General features: G+C 32.4%; 2 protein-coding genes across 3 annotated transcripts in view; both read left to right on the top strand.

Annotated features, from left to right (window-relative positions):
• LOC134842201 (uncharacterized) overlaps window positions 1-12,191 on the top strand; it is a 49,097-nt gene extending 36,906 nt beyond the window's left edge. The window contains exons 5-9 of the mRNA XM_063858468.1: window positions 5,769-5,809; window positions 6,030-6,176; window positions 7,338-7,515; window positions 8,213-8,425; window positions 11,964-12,191. Coding sequence (XP_063714538.1) covers window positions 5,769-5,809; window positions 6,030-6,176; window positions 7,338-7,515; window positions 8,213-8,425; window positions 11,964-12,068 — 684 coding nt within the window. The 3' untranslated portion in view covers window positions 12,069-12,191. The remainder of the gene's footprint in view (window positions 1-5,768; window positions 5,810-6,029; window positions 6,177-7,337; window positions 7,516-8,212; window positions 8,426-11,963) is intronic.
• Window positions 12,192-13,233: 1,042 nt separating this feature from the next.
• On the top strand, window positions 13,234-19,544 carry LOC134853725 (calcyphosin-like protein). Of its 2 annotated transcripts, XM_063869736.1 has the most exons (7): window positions 13,234-13,444; window positions 13,559-13,631; window positions 13,961-14,104; window positions 16,802-16,979; window positions 17,460-17,614; window positions 18,204-18,267; window positions 18,818-19,544. In XM_063869736.1, coding segments are annotated over exons 2-7 (645 nt in total). In that variant the 5' UTR covers window positions 13,234-13,444; window positions 13,559-13,629; the 3' UTR covers window positions 18,920-19,544. The 2 variants fall into 2 exon arrangements, with proteins under 2 accessions (XP_063725806.1, XP_063725805.1); XM_063869735.1 differs by having other exon boundaries at window positions 13,234-13,631.
• Window positions 19,545-20,300: the final 756 nt, after the last annotated feature.

Below are 20,300 nucleotides of genomic sequence, written 5' to 3'. Positions count from 1 at the left end.
ATTTTGTTCGAAGTCAATCCAATATAAAACAATCTGCGGAATTATGAAAATGAAAAAACCGCCCGAAACAAAACATATATTTTGAACTATAGCCAGAACTATTTTGAAAAAAAAAACGGTCGAGCGTTTATTTTGTTCAATCATAATAGTGACCCCCGAAGTCGCGCCAAAGTGCTGCGAGTTTAACAACAGAGGGAAGGACTATATACAAAAAACGGCAACCTCGAACCCTTAGCCAGCCTATAGTAGTATTTGACTGTTTTAGTTTTTAAAATGAATATAGAATGCTTTGTAATGAACTGTGTTTGCTTTCGTTAACATGATTTTTCGACTGTTTTGTTTTTGACAGTTTTTTCTATGAATTGGACTAACAAACGAGTTAACGGTGCTATGCATTTTACAAAATCGAACTTTTACCAGACAACAATACAAAAACTCAATTATGAGAAGCCAAAAAATATAAAGCTATCAAAAAAGGAATCGGTTAAATCAAACAAAGATTCGCTGAGAAACCGTGAAAAAATAGTCGTTAACCAAAATAAATGGCGTCAATGCATCTGTCAATCAAATTTTTTGTCGAACCTCATGATTTAGTTTTTCTGCTAAAAAGTCGGTCTCGTAAAACAAATCGGCCTCCGAGTTGAATAGATCGTAACTATGATTTGGTTTTAGGTGTCTCCCTAAAAGCCACCACTGGTTTTTCTGGCTTTTTTCTGGGCTGATGCTTTTTTGTGTCACACTCAGCTTCTGAAAGAGTTGTCTGAAAGATTTTCACTGATTCAATAGCTAAATTTTAACAAAGTGGTGATAAAAAATCCTAAATTTCAGCTTGGAAGTCCAAGCATTCTTTATAAACATAAAACAAAGCAAATTTCTCCTCACTTTATGATTTTTCTTCGGCTGAAAACCTCAGTAAAATAAAAAACCACCTGCGGAGTCTCATAGCTTTGCTTTTGATGCGACTGTTTTCGGATCATCAAAGAGATAATTTCATACCGAAAAAAGAAGGAAAATAAAAGGATATTGAGATAACTATTTATGTCTTGTTGGTGATGTTTATCACTCTAAAAACATCAAAAATATAAACATCTGTTTGTTTTTGTAATTTTTCGGTATTATTTCTATATTTCGTGATCACTCAATACATCAACAGATCTGTCAGATTATCACGATATGAAAAAATGCGTTTAACAAACCATATTTTTGATTGATTAACTACCACAAGATAATATTGTTTCTATTAATTGGCTCTTCGAACTTCTTTTACATTCTTAAAAGCATCGAAAATGTGAGTTTATAGTTTGAAAATGTTTCAAAGCAAATTTTGAGCGGAGTTTTTGTGCCAAATTGGTACGCAAAACCAAATTAAAACCAATTACTTTTTTAATTTGATTTTAGGTTTCAGACTTTTTTATTTCTGTACTCAAAACTCTAAACAAAAGCAAGTGTCGATAAACAGTTCCAGCGGCAAGCAAAGACTACCAAGACTTTTTTTATTAGACATAAAAAGAAGTTTTCCGTTTCCTAAGTTTGTTGGATATTGTTCCAAAAATTCGTCATTTTTCCGCTGATCTCCGAAAAAGGAACTTTTGAACAATCAAATTGTCTTGAAGAACTTAAATACATTTTTAACAGTTTATCACTTTTTTTCTCATCTTCTTCAGGATTTAAAATCTACTTATTTTTTTAATATCTTGTTTTTTTGACTTTTTAGTTTTTGAGTTTAACTGAACAATGAACAAAAAATTATTGAAATTATTAGTCATAAAAATTTTTTAAATCATCTGAACCTTATCAGTTCGATGAAACTAGATTTGAAGTTGTTTAAATAAAACCTGGAAACTGCTTTTCAACATTTTTCTTCTTCTTACTAACTTTACTTGCTAAATTTTATGCAAGAAAAGTTTAAACAAAAATCTCAAGCAAAAATACTGCTGATTTACAAAGTAAATATTCACAAATATTCCGAACAAATTAACGGAATATTTGTGCTCGGGTGGGTTTTTTTCTTCAGACAAAATTCGACATTTTACCTAGCCATTTTTGACAAAAATTGTTTATTATTGAAACGGTATTGTTGTCCTCAGCTTAAACTTGAGAAGATAATGTCCAAAGTTCAAAGATTTTCAGTATTGTCTTTTCCAATAAAACTATTCGATAAAGATTAAGGTTCATAGTCAGAACATTCAAGGCTTTGCCTTGACATACGAGCAGTCTTGTTTGTTACTAGGGCCGAATTTTATCATTTGTACTTTAAATGGCGTTTGGGGGATGATTTTCACAAAATATATCTTAAATGAAAAAAAAAAATTTTTCTTTTATTACATTTAATTTTTTCAAAATTTTACCGCTCCATATACCTTAAAGGCAGTCGGTACTTTCTGGGCTCCACCCTGATACCAGCAGTCTTGTTTTATTTTGGATTTTTTTAAATTGTTCCTTTTGTAATTCTTCCTTGTAAGGTGATTTAAAAAGCTATAAATAGTCAGTTTTAGTCGCACTCCTTGATGCGGCTTCCTTCTTCATTCACTATGCTTAGTCCTGAAATAAAAACTTGTAAGAAATTCACACAAACTACATGCGCGAAATGATACATGCGTAAACTACGAAATTAGTCACGTTGTTTTGAAAAGAGATGTTTTGAAACGATTCAAAACGATGCAGAAAAAGATATATGCTCACAAAATACCAGGAGACTCTGTAAAAAGAAGAAAAAAATTGATTTAATTAACTTTATATAGCTGTACTTTTTTATTAATGCTGTTTAGTTATATGATTTATCATCCTTTATATTAACATATTTTTCAAGACACTGAATTAAATTAAAATAAACTATAAACTATTTCAATTTTTGTGGAAAAGCTTTTAAAATCTATCATATTAATTTAGAATTTCTTATTTGAGCAACTGTTATCAAAACCCAAACATACTTCATAATGGATTATAGTTTTGCTGAAAAGTAATCTCTAAACATAAGATATCTTGTCATCTTTCAGCTTATATGATCGCAAAATTGAAATTGGGACAAAAATTACCTGATAAAGTTTTTTTTATAATTCATACAAAACTTCAACTGTTACGGACAAAAATTGACTAGAATCAATTATCATCGAAGAAAATTGATTAAAAATGTCAATTTAATCTGTTTTGATTCAATTATAAGCAATTATCACAATATTTTATAGAAACATATCACAAATTTTAATCAATTATCCATTCGTTTTACTGATTGCGTAGAAATTTTGAATGTTTTTAAGGATTTATTTAGTTTTGGCATACAATTCATAATTCATACAAAACTTCAACTGTTACGGACAAAAGTTAACTAGAATCAATTATCATCGAAGAAAACTGATTAAAAATATCAATTTAATCTGTTTTGATTCAATTATAAACAAATATCACAATATTTTAAAAAAAACATATCACAAATTTTAATCAATTATTCATTCGTTTTACTGATTGCGTAGAAATTTTGAATGTTTTTATGGTTTAATTTAGTTTTGGCTAATTTAACTATTAAGCTTGATTTTTGAATAACAACTTGATTCCTAACTTTTTGGAATCAAGTTTTTCGATTTTTATGGACAATTTTAAAAATCAGACTCGAAGTTATCAAATTTCAGATACACGCTACTAACAGTCGAAAAGCCTTCGTTTTTGGGTTTGCTGACAAACCTTTTCGTTTCCTTACTTCAAATCCAAACAAAATCAAATGAAGGCTTTTTGACTGTTAGTAGCAAACACATGTATCTGAATTTTGAATTTGGCATCTGATTTTTAAAATTGTCTGGTAGGATGACAATTCGTAACAGGGTACATTTCGTAACGTGCAAAAATTCTAACAAGGCACTGGCAAGTAGAATACGCTTACTCCGCTTCATTCCGCTGCGCTTACATCCGGCAAGAAAGGAAAACTGCTACTGTTAAAAATTGTCGCCTGTTACGAATTATCGCCTCACCAGCTGCCTACAAAAAGTGAACCACTTTATTTGCAAAAGTCAAGGATTCATTTTGTTTTCAGAAGTCACGTTAATTTAAAAATATATAAATCGATAAAAACGTTCAATTATCTCTAAATAGTGTGCAAAATTTTGTTAGCCTAAATTAAAATTAAAATTCCTAAATGGGTTCTATACCAACCATCATCCTTGCACTCCAATGACAAATGAAATTAACATATTAAATCCGCCAGTAAATGCCGTAAAATTTGACATAAAATATGGCTCAATAATATGGCAAATTCCTTGTCTGAATAGTTCTCAGTGATCTCTGGATTCCACAAAACAGTGATCAACAGTGCGTGAACTTGAAACGGTCATACTTTTTTCAACGTTGAAGTCAGTGTAAACAGTTTTTTTCAATGACAATAAGTTCAAAAAGGCATTGGCTTTTAAATATCTAGAATTGTAATAGTATCACTGAGTAAAATCTGGACTGCTGTCTAACACCCAAAAAATTGAAAACAAAGACAAAAACTAAACAAGAGCAGCCGATGGATGAGCAAGCTACTCATAAAATGCCGATGGCAAAAATTCAAAAAATTTGAAGGTAAAAAAAAAACAATTTTCATTTATGTGCATTTTTGGTTGTGGCAAGAAAGAGAAAAAAGAAGAAAACTTAGAGCTTTAGAATTTTTATCAGACTCGTTTCCAAATTTCTTCAAAGAAACGAAACAAAAAAATGAAGTCTAGTTTGAAAAATGTTTCTAACTTTTTAAAAAATTTCTTGCATTTTAGACTATGATTCTTTGCTATTCTTTTTATTGCCATTGAAGGACTAAAAGATGAAGCACTTTCCTTCCTGGAGAGAAAAGTTTTCACGGCCTATAAATGCTCGTCTTATTATACTCCCTGCTCTCTCGAACGAAATTTGGCTAGTCAGCAAAGACTCTATATCTGTTTTTCTCTTCATTTTTCGGAAGGTTTGTGAAATCATTCGGATCACATAAAAAATGGCTTTACATAATTTTTAGAAAAAAATTTGAATGTATTAAAACAAAACTTAAAAGTTTTCAGAAAAAAAATAGAGATTGTTGGTAAAAACACCACCACACGTCATATTAAGTACAAAGTTATAAGCCTGCTTAAACTAATTTGGAACGATTTCTAAGACGGATTAAATCTCGCTTACGCGTTATTAGCGCGAAATATATCGCGCGTTAATTGTCCCAAACCGGCCAAAATGGCAATCTTTAAACGCCCATAAATTTACGAAAAATCATCACAGGTAAAATATCTTTTCAAATTTAAGCTCAGGACAACAATAGCTTTCTAATGATAAAAAAAAATTCCGTCAAAAATTGCCAGTAAAAAAATTGAAATTTGTCTGAAGAAAAAACCAACCCCGAGCACAAATATTCCGTTACTTCCGTAACGAAACTCGGAACAATAAAGCAAAGATACATTTGATTAAAATAGTAGAAATATAGTTCAAATTATCAATTGAATTGCTAATTTTTAAACACATTGAATTCGCTTCCTGAAATATTTTTTGTAATATATTCTTCTGGTTAACACTGGTTTAAGCGCCAAAAAATCCAAAGTTGTTTAAACAATTCAATATCTAGGTTTTCAGTACGCAGATGGTTAGCTTTATTCTAAATAATATCACTAATTTGAATCTTTTTATACGTTTAAAATGAGCGATCTTTAGGCTCGTGATCCAAGTTGTAAAATTGATACAGCAGAAATATCAATGCATTAGTTTCTTGACACTCGGAGAATTTTGTGAACATTTTCAAATATTTATAGCTAAAATGTTTCCAGTATATATTATTTTACTCGACATCATCTGAAGTCTATTTGTGGTAATTGCTTAGCATTACTCAAATTTAAGTTGAAGTAAAATGTCCGTTATTTTTTTTGCACTCAAATTTAAGTAATGATAAACAATGTAGCTTATCACAGAATTTTTTTTCGGATTTTCACTTTAGGTTTTCAAATAACGACCATTGAAAAATATAAAATCAAACACAGAAAATAAAAACGTTTTCTCGGGCCGATAATGACCTTGAGTGGTTGTTTCAGGGCTTCTTCAGCTGCAGATGAAGATCGCAACATTGAGTTGAGAAAGAGAGCAAACCGGATGCAACACACAGCCACTGACCCGATGGAGAGACTGAGACTGGCTATTCTGGCCAGAGGGGGACAGTCTGGCATCAAGCGCTTCGCTAAGTCCGTTTAGAATTGATTTATATACAGCTATATATGAAACTTCCACATTTTAAAACTAGTTTTCCAAAAAACAGGTCCGTTTATTTTTTTTAGTAGACTATTAACGTGTTTTTGTTCCTTTTCTCCACTTTAAAAAAACATTATTGATTTTATACTGTAATGAATGATTTTATAAGATTGAGTTTAAAGGCTAAATCTTTTTGGCAACTTGCACAAAAATTTCGTGGATAGAATTTTTCTGCTAGTTTTAAATAACTTTTTCACAGTTTTACGGATAGTTTTGAGCATTGATCATTCTCTGCTGAAAATTTAATTTAAATTAAAAAAAAAACAATATTGAAAAAATTTACAATTTTTGTTACTTTTTTTCATGTGTTATCGACAGAATTGACATAAAAAGCTTAAATTGTTTTAAAATTAAAAATCCATGCCTTTCTCTGGACAACTTCCCAAAGAACGTAGTGTTACATCAGCAAAAGTTTTGGCCAGTTTTTCTGGACACCAGACAATTCTTTTAAAACATATTTTTTTGATATCTGAGTTGCTAATAAAAGGCTTCATTTTGTTATAGTCCTCGTTTCTATTTGTTTTTAATTTGAAATTGCGGATTTGCATGTTCAAAACACACCTTGTATCGTAGTTCTATCATACACCATGATTGGCCGAAACAAAAAAGAATTGGAAAAAATGTTTTATTTTTCTATATAATAATTGTTTTAGAAATAATTTTTGTTCCAATCACTCATGAAGTAGGAAGAAGCAAGGTTGTTTTTTTTTAATTTCTGCAATTCACAGAAGATTTATAAAAGGCCATCCAGCTGTCTAAGGATGGTCCGTTTTTCTTATTTCCCACATTCCAGACTGAGTTATTTGTTGAGCGAAGCTAATTTTTGCAACTCAAGGCCGTTTTTTGCATCTAGAACTTCCACGTGGTACCACTTTGCAGCCGTAAGTGCTCAGGCTGAGGTAGACCTGAAGCTAGAGGTGAAGTGAGAGCTTGTCCTCGTACAGTATCTTTGCCATGGCAGGGGATGAAATGCACGATCTGACGATGCTGGAGTGCTAGAGAGCTCTATATTCAAATGAAGTCATTTGAAGCCAAATATACTCAAGTTATATTCAAATTTCTTTTTTTTTATACTGAATTCGCAAATTTTTCAGGAGTTTCAACATAGCCGACAGAGACAGAAACAACTCTCTGAGCCGAGAAGAGTTCAGTGTGGGTATCAAGAGGTTCGGAGTCAGTCTCGGAGACCAGGAGAATCTCGCTCTGTTCTCCAGATTCGACAGGGACCATAGTGGCCAAATCAGCTTCGACGAGTTCATAGCGCATCTAAGAGTGGGTGCAAAATTGCATTTTATAATTAGCAATTATAATTAGCAGTGATTATGCCAGTGACAAAATGTTCCGAAAACACTTATTTTTGCAATAATTTAAAATGGGAATAAAAAAAATATATATAATTATCCTTATTTCTTAAAACCTTTTTGCTACCTCATGTTTGTTTTATTAGCTTGCGAGGTAGCGAGAGAGCATTGTAATGGTTAATAAGCATTAGAAACAGGTAAAAATAGCAGAAATAATTCAAAATTCGGAACTCTTTACAGTGGGAAAAAAACTGGAAAAAATTAAACCCGTTTTTTTTTAAAATTGATAGACCACTTTCTTCGTGAACTTAAATACGTACGCACTGTTTTGTGCTAGCAAAATCGGGAAGAAAATTATAAAAGCTAACTCGTAGTTTCTTTCAATTTATTCGTGAAGGGGTCGGAACAACAACATTTTTGAGATACCAGAAATTAGGAATTTTTCAAATCATGCTCATCATATCAGAAAATGGCATGCGCAGAAATTTTTCGAAGTGGGACATTTTGACTTCAGAGTTCTGTCTGAATCCTAATTTAACCTCATTTTGCAAATATTCTAATTTTTTGGAAGAAATGTTTTCAGACTCTTTTGAAAAGTTTGGGGCTCGAAGAAATTGCTGCATTCCTGAAAAATTAAAACTGCTCAATTCTCTTTTATGACGTTTCAGCCGCCCATGAGTGAGGCCAGGAAAGTGTTGATTCACGAGGCCTTCCGCAAAATAGACAGAAGCGGGGATGGACTAGTAGACATCGAGGACATCAGAGGCATCTTCAGCTGCAGAGAACATCCCAAGTTCAAGAGTGGCGAGTGGAGTCCCACAAAGTGCTTCACTGAGTGGCTCCGAAACTTCGACGATGGAGACGACAGAGAACAGGTCAAGGTCAGTTCACGTAGTAGTTGATTTCCTTTATTCCTTTTTAGCATGCTTATTTTTTGAGCATTTTCATTTTTTTGAGCAGGCTCCTTTTTTGAACAGGCTCCTATTTTTGATTTTGCTCTTTTTGTGGGCATTTTCCTTTTTTGAGCATGTTTTTGAGCATATTTTTTTGTGGGCATTTCCTTTTTTTCTGAGCATGCTGCTTGTTTGAGCATTTTCACGTTTTTTGAGCATGCCCATTTTCATCATTCAGACTTCCCGCTTGTTGAATAGTGCAAATCTTTAGAAAAACTTTCCCGTCAATATTTAGTGATTGAACATTTTGTATTGAAGTGTATACTAATTCTAACTTCAAACTTCTTTCTCAAAGCGGTGTGAGAAACCATTGATAACGATGGAGCGGAGTTATCACTAATGTTCGTAACTACCACTCATGTTCAATAGTAAATTCAAAATATTTTGTAGGTTGAAAAACATATCATATTTACCTAAGTTTTACTTTTGCTCCAAAAACTGGGTCAAATTGTGCTCATTAGCTTTTCGAGGAGAGTTGTTTACCCGGGTTGAAGTCCCAGTTATAAATATCGATGAAAAATTGCTAACCCATTCTTAGTAAGATTTTTCATGGATTTTTCCGTGCTATTTCATAGCTAAATTAATTAGCGCTTATTTATCGAAAAAAATTGATAAATTAGCGATAATTCATCGATGATTTATCAATTTAAAAAAATCAAAAAAACTGTGCTATATTAGCGATAAAAAATTGCTAATTTATTGCTGAAAAACGTAATTTTTCGGTACAATTGTAGCTTATTACTCGCTAAAAAATAAACCACAAAATTACCATAAAAAATACATTAATTTCAATCGAATTTTTTTTCTTCAAATTTTTGATTTGAAAAAAAAAGTTTTGTCATGTGTCTTGTTTTGAGATAAAATAGCCATTTTTGCTTAATTCGTTAAAAACAACGTTTGGTTTCATATTTTTTTGGTGCAGACTTTTCAAAATAGATTCTGTGGACCCACAGCATTCGAATGATGCCATTTGATAGTAGCAAGGATGACATGTAAGGTGGCATCAAATGAAGACATGCTAAACAAAAAGTATTTTTTAGAGTTTTTCTTATATAATTTAATAGATTCTCCAGGTCCTGTAGAATTGAAAAAAAAAGTTTTTTTAAAATGTATTCTTTGTTTACTATGTCTTCATTTTAGCCTCCTTGCCTGTAGCTTTAAATAACCGTTTTAAATAATTTCCTGACAGTTGCATGTGGATTTAGAATGAGTGAGTTCATAGAGCTTGTAGATGGAATTCATTGCAATTTTTTCAGATTATTTTTTCCAGCGCTAAATAAGCGATAATTTGTCGATAAAAAATGATAATTTTCCAACGCTCAATTAGCGATAATCCATCAATAAAATTTGCTATTGTGGCAATGAAAATTGTTAATTCACCTATGGCGATGCTTGTTTTTTTTTCACTTTTTCATCGCTAATTTTCAATGTGAGCTCAACCCGGGGGGTACGCAAACCATTAATTTTTTCCAGATAATAAACAAATTTTACAATACAAGAGTTTTCTTGTTGATAATAAGTGAGTTTATGCTATTTTTTTTCACTGTCAAATTTGAGATCAAGTTTTGAGCAGTTTTTTGAATAAATCAACAAAAATATTGAAGAATTATCTGCAATCAATCAATTTTTTTCCAATTTTAATTTATCTAGTATTTTGTTTTCTTTTCTTGATTAAGCACGAAAAATTAACTGAAAAGCCTAATTTTGTGTTTTAAATTAAGTTTTGAATTGCATGAACTAGCCGAAAAAGCCAAACTAGAACATGCCAGAAACTCTGTAAATAGTCTGTTTGAAACCATTACCCGCACTCAGTACAAAGAGAAAATAATCGATTATATTACAATTATAGTTGTACTTTTATCAAAATTATATTGAATTTTAAGCGCCAAAATTCGATGTTTTAAGCGATTTATAATCCATTATAATAATAGCATTTTCCGTGACATTATAATCAATTAAAATCTGTTATAATAATTTGTAATCCTTCTCTCTCTCAAAAATCTCTAAAAGTGAGATGTTTTGTCACTCTTTGATTCTTCTAAACACAAAGTTTACCACGAAAATTTTTTTTCGAAGAGATCCCTTCATAATAGTTGAAAAAATCCCGCGGTATGTAAAATATAACTCTTCTATACAAATCATGAAACTAAAGCAGTGTGCTGATATTTTGGTCGTCAAAAAAACTTAAAACGCGCATCATGAAACAATTATAATCAAGAAGAAATGGAAAAAAAAACATTATATATTTGAATTGACTCAAAAACTGTTATAACAAACTTTCGATTTTGTACAAAAGCGAACGTCTACAAAAATCATAAAATATAAGCTTTTCAGGTGGAAGGTCGAAAACAAGATGGGCAAACAAAAGGGATTATAAGCAGTAAAAATAATCGATTACAATCTATTATAATGTTTTATAATTGATTAATTTTGATTTCGAAAAAAGAAATTATAATCGATTATTATCTGATAAAAATCAATTTAATTTTGGAATTCTTTCAAGACTGGTACTAAAATCATATAACAATCGATTATTAACGCTTGGAGCTGGATGCGTGTAAACAATTAGTATAAACAGGGGGAAATTATCTAAAATTTTGAATTATTTTCATTTCACTTAAAATAAACTAAATCAAATAAAACTGTTAAAAATAAAAATGATGGGTTTAGATTACATTACATACTATTTATTTTGTTTCACTTAGTTTTAATTTAAGATCGAAATGAAATCGATTTGAATCCATTTTTTTGTCTAATCTTTTTCGGTTGCTTGCATTAGTTTTTTTAAAAAATTTTGTTAGAACGAGCACGTTATATGAACAAATCAGCCAGTTCTAAACAAAATTTTTTATGATAAAAGCAACGGATTGACTAAATTTCATCGTAAAACTGCCAGAGTTCCTGGTTTTCGTTGACAACAATTTTTAAGTTGTCCTGAAATCATTCCTAATCGTTTTTTAAACGTTTTTGTTGTTTTATTTTTGCTTTTGATTCTATTGTAAGGCAAAAAAATAAATTGCAGTGAAATCTTTGTTAATAAACCAGTCAAGTGCAAACGTTATGACTCAGTTTAAAGAGAACATAGGCCTAAATTTTGTTATAAGTTATTCATATTTCGAGCTGATTGTGTTATTGAAAACAACTCGGCTGGATAAAATTGCTGGTCAATTTTTTTGCTTTGCAAAGGTTTTCTGATAAAAGAAAATTCAAAATCTTGTCTGCTTACTAGGCTGTTTTTTTAATAGGTCTTCCCAAATAAGACTCTTTAGTTTAGATGGTAGTATATAAACCAGCCGAAGTATCAATCAGCCGAAAATTTGTTAGTATTAAATAATAGTTATGTAGCAATTATATGTAATTTCTTGAAAGTTATGCAAATTCATTGATATGGATGAAACTTTTCGTCTATATTCTGCGCATTTCCGTTTGGTTTAAACTTCGGCTAGTTTATTCACACTCGGTTTAGATAACGTTCGAGGAGTTCCTGAACTACTACAGTGGTGTGAGTGCCTCCATAGACTCGGACGCTTACTTCGACCTGATGATGAGAAACAGCTGGAAACTCCGATGACCCCTGAACAAAATTTGCAATTTATAAAATACGACTTGTCATGGACCTGTAGAATCTTTTGATATAATTGTAGTCACATTGTAGTTTGGCATGTAGTTCAAAATATACTGTTAAAATACTGAATTATACACATCTTTCCATCTTAAACCAGGACAATCAAGGACAAAACATAAAAAAATTCCTGTTTTGACAAAAATTTCAACGCCGCAAGCAATTTTTTTATTTTTGTTGACCAAAGTGTCGTTTTTGGGATTGTTTTGACCAAAATTATGCGTTTTTACGCGCTTCCCGTCAAAATCGCTTATGCACTTGCGCCAAAGAGCCTACAAAAAGTACCGAATAATTGGTCGATAATGGATCGTGTTAAATGTTTCCAAGGAGCGAAACTCTGGGTGGTAAGGGAATCGATTTACTTTTGTTTACTTTTCGTGAAATCATATTTTTGGTACTGTGTAAAAATTAAATTTTGTGTAATTATGATAAAGTTTCTCTCTTTGTCAATTTTTCGATATCTGTTTTGCAAATTTTTGATTATTAATCTAATTTTACCAAGAAAGGAACCAGATAAAGGCTAGTCATTGACAGAAGTTTCAAATGGCATAGAAATTTCAGCCAATCCGAAATTGAGTTTTTGCTTACGATCAACTGAAAAAAAGCCTCAGTTTTGAAGTGTATGAGTCATCCAATTTTTGCTACCCCCTCCCCCTGCAAGTTTAAAAGGAAAAAGAAACTTAAGTTTTTCTCTCATTTGACCCTTTTTTTCATTATCTTCAGCCAATTGGCCAAGTTCGTTAGCTTCAGACGCATATGAAAACATGCTTCAGCTCAGTCGGATTTAAACTTGAATGTCCTGATTTTAAATGTAAAAATCACAGTGATTTTTCTTACAACGCAAAAGCTGTGTAGAAATTGGTAGAATATTCCGTTTTTGTGTCATAATGGCAGAATTTACTGCATCCAAGACGTCCTTTTTTTTGCATGAGCCAACGTCTTGTGTAATTTTACAAATCTCAAAATACCTTTACTAGGCAATCAGCGAGAAAAGAATAATGTTTATATTTAATCCACCTGGCAACATGCAGATAAACACAGCGGATAAAAACAAGGAAAAAGGAAAACTGGAAAAAAATTAGAAAAAATGCGAAAAAAACACACACCAGAAACAAAAAATCAGATGAATGCGTAATAAAAAGCGTGCTCTTTTGATAAAGAATAGGTATTTACACAATAGAACCAGATTTTGGTTATAACCAATACCAGTGCATGTTAAAAAATTCAAGTACATACCGTTCTTTTTTTAAATTGTAAAATTCAAATTGTGTGATAAAAAATTACTTTGTAGTCGTTGTTTTCAAGTGACCTTCTACAAAATATAGGTGTGCCATTTTCTTTGTGTTAAAAAATAATTGTGAGCTCAAAGGTTTGATAATCGGTCGACTCTCGAAATATTTGTGCTAATAAAGTTCATCATTGTCACCGAATTGATTCAGATATTTCCAGCTTCGAAGAAGGGTCGAAACATCAACCTACGGATTAAAAGAAACGAAAGTACCTCGAATTTATGTAAGTTTTATGTATTTCTGTGCGTTATTTTTTATTGTGTAACCAATCCCTCGAAGTTTCAGATAGCATGTGGAGGATAAAAATTAGAAAAAGATTCAAAAAACCATTTAAAAGTTTTTATCATTTTTGACCCAAAACTTAGTGAGTTAAAGGCAAAAAATAATATAATTTTTAGCAATTATTACGAGTTTGTAGCATTTTAAACGACGATTGTTTTGTCTTGGTTTTCTTGTTGTTCCAACCATTTGAAAAACGGAGAGGATGTTAACTTGGTCCCAATTTTTTGTCAAGTTTGGTTTAATTTTTGGGTGCATTTTTGTTTACATCAGGGCGTCTGCAGCGGACGAGGATCTGAACAATGAGTTGAAGAAGCAGGCGGCTGCCAGAATGCAGAGGGCACAGGACCCCCTGGAGAGAATGCGACTGGCCATTCTAGCCAGAGGAGGACAGACCGGCATCAAGAGATTCGCCAGGTCAGAAGAAAAACATTGGTGGCCTTTTTTGCATCCCCTTTTCTATTATACTGTGACTAAAGTTGTCAAATATTATACGGGTATAGTTGCCAAATAGTTTGCTTTTTACACAATTTTGGAATAACATCGTTAAACTTTAGTCAAACTTGAGACTAAAATTTTTTGTCTGAAAAACTGATTTTGCAACAAACCTTCTGAAATGGGTCTTTTTTTTGCTTTACTCCATTTGATTATTTCTGATAAAGATCACTCATTGCAAAAAAATACACAATTAAATGTTTTTTTTCTACTTCAGGAAAGTCCGCCTCCTATTGAGGAAATTTCTATGCGTTACCTTTTATAATGCAACCAGACAGATAAAATATCCCTAATATTTTTACAGAGATTGTGGAAAATAAATAAAGAACAAAAAAATCAAAATAATGAAACTTTCCTTTTGTTTTTTTTTTTGGTTTTTTTTGACCAAAAGTTTATTGACATACAAATTATTACAAGTTTTTATACAAGTTTTTAGCAATTTAAACGACTATTTTATTTTGGCTCGGTGTTAGTTACCGACGCATTCACTTGTTTGCATTGGTTAACTGTTTTTAGTATTTGAAACAGTTGGTTTGGTTTGTCAAAACGTTTTGATTTGGTTCGATTTTGTTCGTCAAAGCATTAAACTTTTCGGGTTTGTCAAATGCGTTCTATTTGATTATTTTTTGAATCAACATCATATAATAACGTTTTTTGTTTGGCTTGAAAAAACACAATGCATTAATTTTTTGAAAAACTCAACGAGATGAATTTCTTTCTTAAATTTAAACAGCATATTCGGAAGTTAATTTAATTTCTTTATGAACTAAAGAAACAGTTAACCAGTCAATAAGTTTTTGTTTTGGTAGTTTTGATAACTTTGAAAATCTATGTATTCATTTCTTTGCTAAATTTTTTGTCTGAATGACTTATTTGACGCAAAAAATAGTTCCGTCTAAGCTTTCTTTAATGTATTTGTGGTTCAAAAAGAATTGAAGGAACTTTTCATTTCTTTCTAAGGTCTTTTGTGTTTTCGTTTTTAAACTTCTTTCTATCAGTACTTACAAATAAGAACTGCATTATCAGTTATTTTGTATTCTGCTTTTATGGTTGATTCCCGATGGAAAAACATTGAATTAAATGCAAATGAAAACAAGACTGCTCGTATCAGGGCGAAGATGTGAATGTTCCGAATGCTTTTTAAGGTCTGTGAAAAAGTTAAATGCAATAAAATAAGAAGAACAATTTTTTGAATTTGGGTTCTTATGAAGATTATCCCCCACAACCTATTTAAAATACAAAGTAATAGTCTTAGACACAAATCATTTATGAGAAATAAACTTCCTTCAACGCAATTGAAACGATTTTTAAGACGGATTAATTCTCTGTTTACGCGTTAATCGCATGCTATTTGTTCCAAATTGGCCAAAATGGCAATCTTTAAACCCCCATAAGTTTATGAAAAATGGGCACATGTGAAAGGTCTTTCGAATAAAATACTTTTTGAGTGATATGAAAAAAATTCCGTCAAAAATAGCTACTTAAAAAGCTGAATCTTGTCCTAGGAAAAAAATTACACCGAAGCACAAATATTCCAATGATTTTGTTACGAGATTCGGAACAAAAAGGTTGCAATATAGGCGTTTACTCTCAATCTGAACAAATAATTCTGATATTTTTCTTGAGCCCTATAACATGAGCTTAGTGCTCGAGTCTTTTTGGAATTCAAATTCTTTAAGGAATTATGTAAGAATTCTGACAAGCAATTATAGCTGTCCTGTAAAAATGTGGAGCTTATAAGTAATTAAATACACACAGATTTTAATGTTTTGGTATTTGAAATCTGAAGAGCTTCTGCAAGTTTCTAGTAGAAACTTAGCAAATCTCACATCAGAGGCTGCTGATTTCTGTTTGACTTAAGACGAGGAGTGCATGCAAAAACTACACGATTGGACTACTTGCAGAGAGAAACGGTTTAAAAATTTGATGAATAGTGGAAGTTTTATAATTGCTGAGGAATGTTTGTTTTGTAAGAAAAATTACCTAACTATTTCTTCCAAGATTATTTGGTAATTTTGACTAGAATCTAAACTCATTTTCCGATGAGTCTTTTCCTTTCCCAAAAAATTGAGTAAATCCAACAAAGTAACTTAAAGGGCAGTTCGAACCCCTGCAGTAGCGGACTTAAAGGGCAGTTCGAACCCCTGCAAACCCAAAGGGTCCCCATTTTGTACTATTTTGAGATATCCATTTTTGGCTGACTGACCCTAAAATTTTTCTAAAGGCGCCTTGGGCGCCAATTTATACTAATTTTGAGGCGGGAGCGCATGCCGAAAAAACGCAACTTTTTAGTCGAAATTTTCCAAAAAGTGCCTAAAACGCCTTTTATGACCTTTTTTCAAAATTTGCATGCGGCGCAGAAAAATTGGTCAAGTTAGGGTCTTTATAGTGGTTTGGGATAGCTCAGAAAATCAATTTGGTCGACCTAAAAAAAAGGTTCCTAAACATGTTCGAGACCCCCCTCGAGAAATTCCTAGATCCGCGCCTGAACTTCGGTACAAATAAAAAAGATTTTATTAACAGAGCTTTGTTCTGAACTGAATTTTGTTGCTCTTACCATCTCTCTAGCTTATTGATTTTTCGTCGTAACTGAAAAGTAAGCCGCGTAATTTTGCACAGGGCTTTCCGAATCATGGACGATGACAGGTCACGCAGTTTGAGCAAGTCCGAGTTCTTCAAGGGGCTGAGGGACTTCGGAGTGACCTTGAATGAGGGGGAGGCGGAGAACCTCTTCCGCATGTTCGACCGGGACGGATCTGGCAGCATTATATTCGACGAGCTCATCGCTCATATCAGGGTAAGCGAGCTGAATTTTAAAATTACGCTGAATTCAATCAAAAAGACGCCAAATTAAATGAACAAGACTACTGGGATCAAGGCAAAGCTGTGATTGTTCCCTCTGCCCTTTAACGTCCACAATGTTTTAGATTTGAAAGTTTAGAACAAAGAAAACATTTTTCAAGTTGTTTTTAAGTTTTCCCCCGAACGCTTTCACAATAGTTTTCGTCTTTGTACTCGTTGATTTTTTTCGGACATTCAATCGCGAAATGATCTTAATATGGGACACAATTGACCAGCGCACTAGTGTTCCTTGAAGCGCTTGATTTTGCGGACAAAAACGAGAATGACAGTGGCAAACACATACTTTCGAACAACTTAAACAACGGCAAATACAAAGTAAACTTCCCTAATAGAAAAATTCACAGCAGATTTTGTAAATAAATATAGAAGCAAAAATTCAAAAAAAAATGATTTCGAAAACCGATTTTTTTGTCAGCCGCCGATGAGTGAGGCTCGTAAGCGACTGGTGCACGAGGCATTCAACAAACTGGACACGAGCAAGGACAACGTCGTCACCCCGGATGACCTGGAGGGCATCTACAACTTCAACCAGAACCCCAAGTTCAAAAGCGGCGAGTGGACCAAAAAGAGGTGTGTCTTGGAATGGAATTAGTTAGAATGTTTACATTCGATTGCCAGGCATTTGTCCAGTTTGGTTGACAGCAGAGCTGGATCTAATATTTTCTCGAGGGGGGCAGGTTTTCAAAAAATTGAAGTTCTGTGTACTTCTTTTTCAGGTCGACCAATTTGATTTTTCGAGCTCTCCCAAAATTTACAAAAACCTTGTTTTGACCCAAATTGTCTACTCCGCAGGCAAAACTTTGAAAAAAAACAAGTGAAACAAGACATTTTTAGGCTTTCTTGGAAAGTTTTGACCAAAAAACTGCGTTTTTTACGGCGCGCGGTCTCCACTCGAAGTTAGTCTATAATGGCGCCAAAGGCGCCTTTAGAAAAACTTAAGGTCAGCCAGCCAAGAACTGATATCTTGAAATATTACCAGAAAGTGGGAATCATTTGGGTAGTCAGGTAGCCGAATCACTGAGGCGAATGGGGGCGATTGACAGGTACTGTCTAAACTTTGCATGAGTTTTTCAGACGCGTTTTGCTGCTCTGAATTGTTTATGAATACAGTTAATTGTTATTCGGAGTAGAAAACTTCAGAAATTTTCTTTTCCAACAGGTGCTTCTACGAATGGCTCAAGAAGTTCGACGACGGACAAACCAAAGATTTCGGCAGCATCGAGGTACATGAGCAGAACAATTATTCAAGAACCTAAGCCCGTCATCTTTGTGTTTAGAAAACATTCACAAGTTAAAACTCTTCGATTATAATTAAAAACATATACAAATTATTTTAAAAATAATGCATTTGTTTTTTTTTGAGGTATTTGGTAGTTTTTGGTATCTATTTTAAAAATAAATTAGAAATTTCATCATCTTGTTTGACCAATCGGTTTGTGTTTTAGTGAATGTTTGGAAAAGTTGACAGCTCGTGGCCTACATTTATCCGTGTTTCCTGATTCCGAAAAAAAATGCAACAATTTCAAACCACTGCAACATTGATTATCACTTCCAAAAAAAAGAACTTGGCATCATGTTAAGTTCTTTTTGTGGTGGTTTCAATCGAAGTTGTTGCTTGAAATTGTAATCATGCTTTTACAATCAGCAAATACTGATGATTGTCTAGGCCTGGAGCTGACAATTTTTATACTGAATGCCAGATACCAACCAACATCCCTGGCCCCTAAATCTTGACTTCCATTTATTTTTTTAAAATATTTTTGGTCTTTTTAGATCACTTTTGATGAGTTCCTGAACTACTACAGTGGTATCAGTGCCTCCATAGACTCCGATGCTTACTTCGACCTGATGATGAGAAACAGCTGGAAACTCTGAAGATCCACACGAACATTTGCACGCCCCCTGAACATCAAAGGATTATTTTCCACTCCCCTCCCCCTCCAAGTTGCAATTTTTAATTCTCATTATACTTTTGAAGGCTAATATGGCTAAACGGGTTGTTGCAATAATAAGTATGAACAATAAAATTGTTCAAATAAGTCAATTTGTTCACAAAACGAAATGACAAATGACAATTTACACCATGGCAAAATTAAATTAGGACGTTGATGTTGAAATAAGATGCTGAAAATCAGACGCGGGGAGTGGAAAAGAGCCCATCCAAGTTTAACTAACAAAAAAGATACCTTCGTTCAATTTCAAAAAAAAATTGAGCAAAAAATATGTTGACTGGTCGCAGTAAATTCAAATTTTTATGTCTCGAGCTCGACAATTATAACTGATATAATGCCAATTTTCCTCCTAAATAAATATGCGTAAATTTTGAATTATAAATAACATAATCAATGATGTGATATGTAACTTTCAAATGGAAATTGAAATCGAAGGTATGTCAAAATTGATCTACAATGAAATATTTAGAATCGCAAATAGATTTTTGACATGCCTTCAGAAACAATTATTTGTAATCACAGTTGTTAAAAATAAAACTTGTATCAACGTTGCACTTTTCACTTTTATGAAGAAATTTGCGTTTACAGACTACGTTTCGCACACAAAAAAAAATTGCATGTATAAAAATTGAATGTTTGACAATTAGGGTTTTCTTAAATTAATATAAAACACTAACTTGTTAATCAAAACAGGAAAAATTTCTAGGAAAATTCGGTGACACCATTTTAGCAAAACGTATGAAATTTGTACGATTATTGTTTTTTCATAGACTTGGTTTACGGAACTGTATGATTAGCATTTTCGGTCTATGGAGGTCAACCCGGTAGATTATGGGTAGTTTCATATTTTTGTGTGATTGGGTATTTTCAATTTTTTGTATAGTCGTGAACACCAAGTCATTCTAAAGCCATTGCCAATTGAACCCACAATACAAAAATTCTGACGCAAATAAATTAAATTATAATTTTTCAATATTTACAACGGGATTTCTTGTATCAGAGCGAAGCAGTGGCTGATCCGACTGCCCTTTATCATCAATTGAAAAAACTTTAAAAAGCAAAGCTATATAAATTGAGACTCCTAAATTCTCAACAAAGTTGCCAAAACCTAGCGTAACCCCTTAAAGAATTACTAAACGTATCGTTTTAGCTTTAAGAGACAAAATTGCACACACTAACCTCAAATTGGACAAATTGAAAACTTCGAACCCCTGTAGTTCTTTTTAAAAAAAAATTGATAGTTGTGCACTGTTGAAAAACATGTTTGAGAAAAAAATATATCCGAGCACAATTATTTCTTCATC

The sequence above is a fragment of the Symsagittifera roscoffensis genome, chromosome 1 (assembly GCF_963678635.1).
Source record: "Symsagittifera roscoffensis chromosome 1, txSymRosc1.1, whole genome shotgun sequence".
Lineage (NCBI taxonomy): Eukaryota > Metazoa > Xenacoelomorpha > Acoela > Convolutidae > Symsagittifera > Symsagittifera roscoffensis.
This window is presented reverse-complemented; position numbering and strand designations above follow the sequence as displayed.

Coding starts and splice junctions, on each gene's coding strand:
- LOC134853725 (XM_063869736.1), top strand. Junction 14,105..16,801: donor GGCATCAAGAGATTCGCCAG/GTCAGAAGAAAA, acceptor AATTTTGCACAG/GGCTTTCCGAATCATGGACG. Junction 17,615..18,203: donor GGCGAGTGGACCAAAAAGAG/GTGTGTCTTGGA, acceptor CTTTTCCAACAG/GTGCTTCTACGAATGGCTCA.